The sequence below is a fragment of the Platichthys flesus genome, chromosome 6 (assembly GCF_949316205.1).
Source record: "Platichthys flesus chromosome 6, fPlaFle2.1, whole genome shotgun sequence".
Classification (NCBI taxonomy): Eukaryota; Metazoa; Chordata; class Actinopteri; order Pleuronectiformes; family Pleuronectidae; genus Platichthys; species Platichthys flesus.
The window spans coordinates 17,118,707-17,121,204 of NC_084950.1; the positions used below are offsets into that span (position 1 = coordinate 17,118,707).

Here is a 2,498-nt window from a genome sequence, read left to right on the forward strand (position 1 = left end):
CCTGTATGACTGAGGTCAAGTACATGGGTGCAGACCCAGAAGCCAGTCTGTATAAGCAAGGATGAGCGACTTGAATTTGATTTGCTTGGCCATGGGTAGCCAGGGAAGTGAAAGTGCATGCAAAGGATATCCCTGTGTATGAAAGGAGGCCAATCAGTTGTCGATGTAAGTGAAGGATAGGGATGTTGATTTCATAAAGTATTTCCACTCCAGGGGAAGGAGAGTTTTACAATGACTCAAGAACTAAACATCCACATATATCCTCAGACAATAATCCCAAAACAGGAAGGTGATGCACGTCACAGTTGTCTCAGCAGCAGGTGAGAGGCCATTTACTCTTTAAACCTAGTCAACCAGAATCAATTGGTCGCGAGTGATGTTTGCCTTTCCTCCCTCTACATTCAGTAATCACACTTTGTAATGAGCCCTGAGAGGCTGCCACCTCTGCCTGCTTCAGTCCAGTTGGACACCAGTAAAAGAGGACACTCCTGTTTACATTATGAGGATAGTCCCCTCACAAACATGAGCTAGAGGACGATGCTTTGACGAAAGACAGTGGTGAGTTTGTCAAATTAATAGAAGTGCTGCCATTTTATAATGCTATTAATTTGTTTCTAATGTTAAATCAAATGAAAAAAAAAGACAGTTGAATCAGAATAATAATCAAAAGACATTTTGTTCATAAGCATATTGTTATGTAATGTTTGACTTGCACAGAATTGAATGATATTGTGTAATTCTCCTGTTTTACTACGAGTAATGGTCACTTTCATTATTGATTAATCAACTGTTTTTTATTTTTGTAAATTTGTAAAACTAAAAAACATTATGATTCCAAGATGAAGCCCACAACCCAAGGACAAAGCTACAACCAGTAAATGTGAGGAGTTTTGGTTGGAAATATATAATATAGCAAACCAATGATTGTCTTTTGGTCAACGTTTCTATTAAGATTAATTTCCCTCATTTTATTTGTTTGTTAGGTTTTATAATGAGGCGCTGTGTTGCATGTTTTACATAGCACCTGTCCATGTAATACAGTGGTGTCCCGAATGTTTCTATTAACATGAATATTACCTTATGCATATAATCATTGAATTAGCAGTTTAAATTCTTTTGCAGTTGCAATCGGGTAACATCTGTTCAGGGACTAGATGAAAAGCCTCTTGGCTAACACAAGTTCAGCTAACAACAAGTGCACTGTCCCTGTTAAATAAATCAACAAACAAATACTGACAATGAAAACTAAGAAATGTTTCTCCCTCAAAAGGGTGAAGCTGCAGATAAAATGGCTATCCCTAACACCTATGGACTGATCTTTGCCTGTACCTGTGGAGTGATCATGGGCATTGGGCTCTGTGCCAACCTGCTGGTCTTTTCCCTGTTCGCTAAGTACAACACTCTACGCAAGAACCGCCTTGACATCCTCCTCCTCAGCATGACTCTGGCCGACTTCCTCACCCTCCTACTCATCCCCTTCACCCTGCACTCTGCTGTCAGCCACTCCTGGCCTCTGGGCGACACCTCCTGCAAGGTCTACCAGTTCCTGCTCGCTTTTAGCCTGGCGGCCAGCACCTATTCGCTGTGTGCAGTCTCCATGACCCGGGCCATGATCATCACCAACCCATACCAGCCACCCAACATGGACCTGGTCATTCTCATGTTTGTCCTCGTCTGGGCCCTCAGCTTCTTCATCAGCCTGCCACTGCGAATGTTTGCCACCAAAGAGAGCTGGAGCCCAGGCCTGGCAAACTTCTCCTTCTGCCTTCCAACCATTCATGAGCACCATTACCAAGTGGTCCTAAGCCAGTTTGTACTTTTCTACTTTGTTCCGATGCTGGTCATTGCCTTCAACTATGTCCGCCTGGGTCTTTTCCTCCACAAGAGCCCTGTAATGTCAGTGTCCAGTGCCAGGAACACCCGCAGAGCCTCCGTCCTGGTGTTCTTGGCCGCTGCCACCTTCTCAGTGTGCTGGCTGCCTGGTTACGTGCTGGAGCTGTGTGTTTACATGGGACTGTATCGTCATGGACAGGCTTGGGAGATGTTCTACTTTATATGTACTTTGCTCCAATACCTGCATCCCTGTGTCAACCCTGTGCTCTATGTGCTGCTTTCTAAGCGCTACCGCCACAGGAGGGCAGCCTGGCTCTTCAGTTGTAACAAGAACAGGGTGCAGCCGCAGGTCATCAGCATCACCACAGACAGTTTTTAAATTCGGCTCATTTGCTTGTACATCATTAGGAACACCTTTTCCTTTATTGAAGAATAACTTGGTGTTTTTTATAGACCTTTATGAAGACATTGACTATCCTCTGCAAAATGTAGCAGGAATTATCAAAATGTTAGAAATATATGTATGTAAGTTCCCTGTAATGCAAACCTGGACAAATATGATGACTATTTAATTAATGCTGAGGTTTTCTGTCTTTTGAAAAATAAAAATATTAAAAATATCCATCAGGTTTTCAGCATGTAGAAAATTAACCATACTTAAACTG

The 2,498-nt window shown here is 42.7% G+C and overlaps 1 protein-coding gene across 1 annotated transcript; it reads left to right on the plus strand.

The window, feature by feature from the left end:
• The first annotated feature begins 1,288 nt into the window (after window positions 1-1,288).
• LOC133954854 (galanin receptor 2b) lies at window positions 1,289-2,292 on the plus strand. The gene has a single exon (XM_062389366.1). The coding sequence runs from the start codon at window positions 1,289-1,291 to the stop codon at window positions 2,210-2,212; it is 924 nt and encodes a 307-aa protein (XP_062245350.1). The 3' UTR covers window positions 2,213-2,292.
• Window positions 2,293-2,498: the final 206 nt, after the last annotated feature.

What these genes read in the sequence shown, in the direction of transcription:
- LOC133954854 (XM_062389366.1), top strand. Translation starts at nt 1,289, where the DNA reads ATGGCTATCCCTAACACCTATGGACTGATCTTTGCCTGTACCTGTGGA.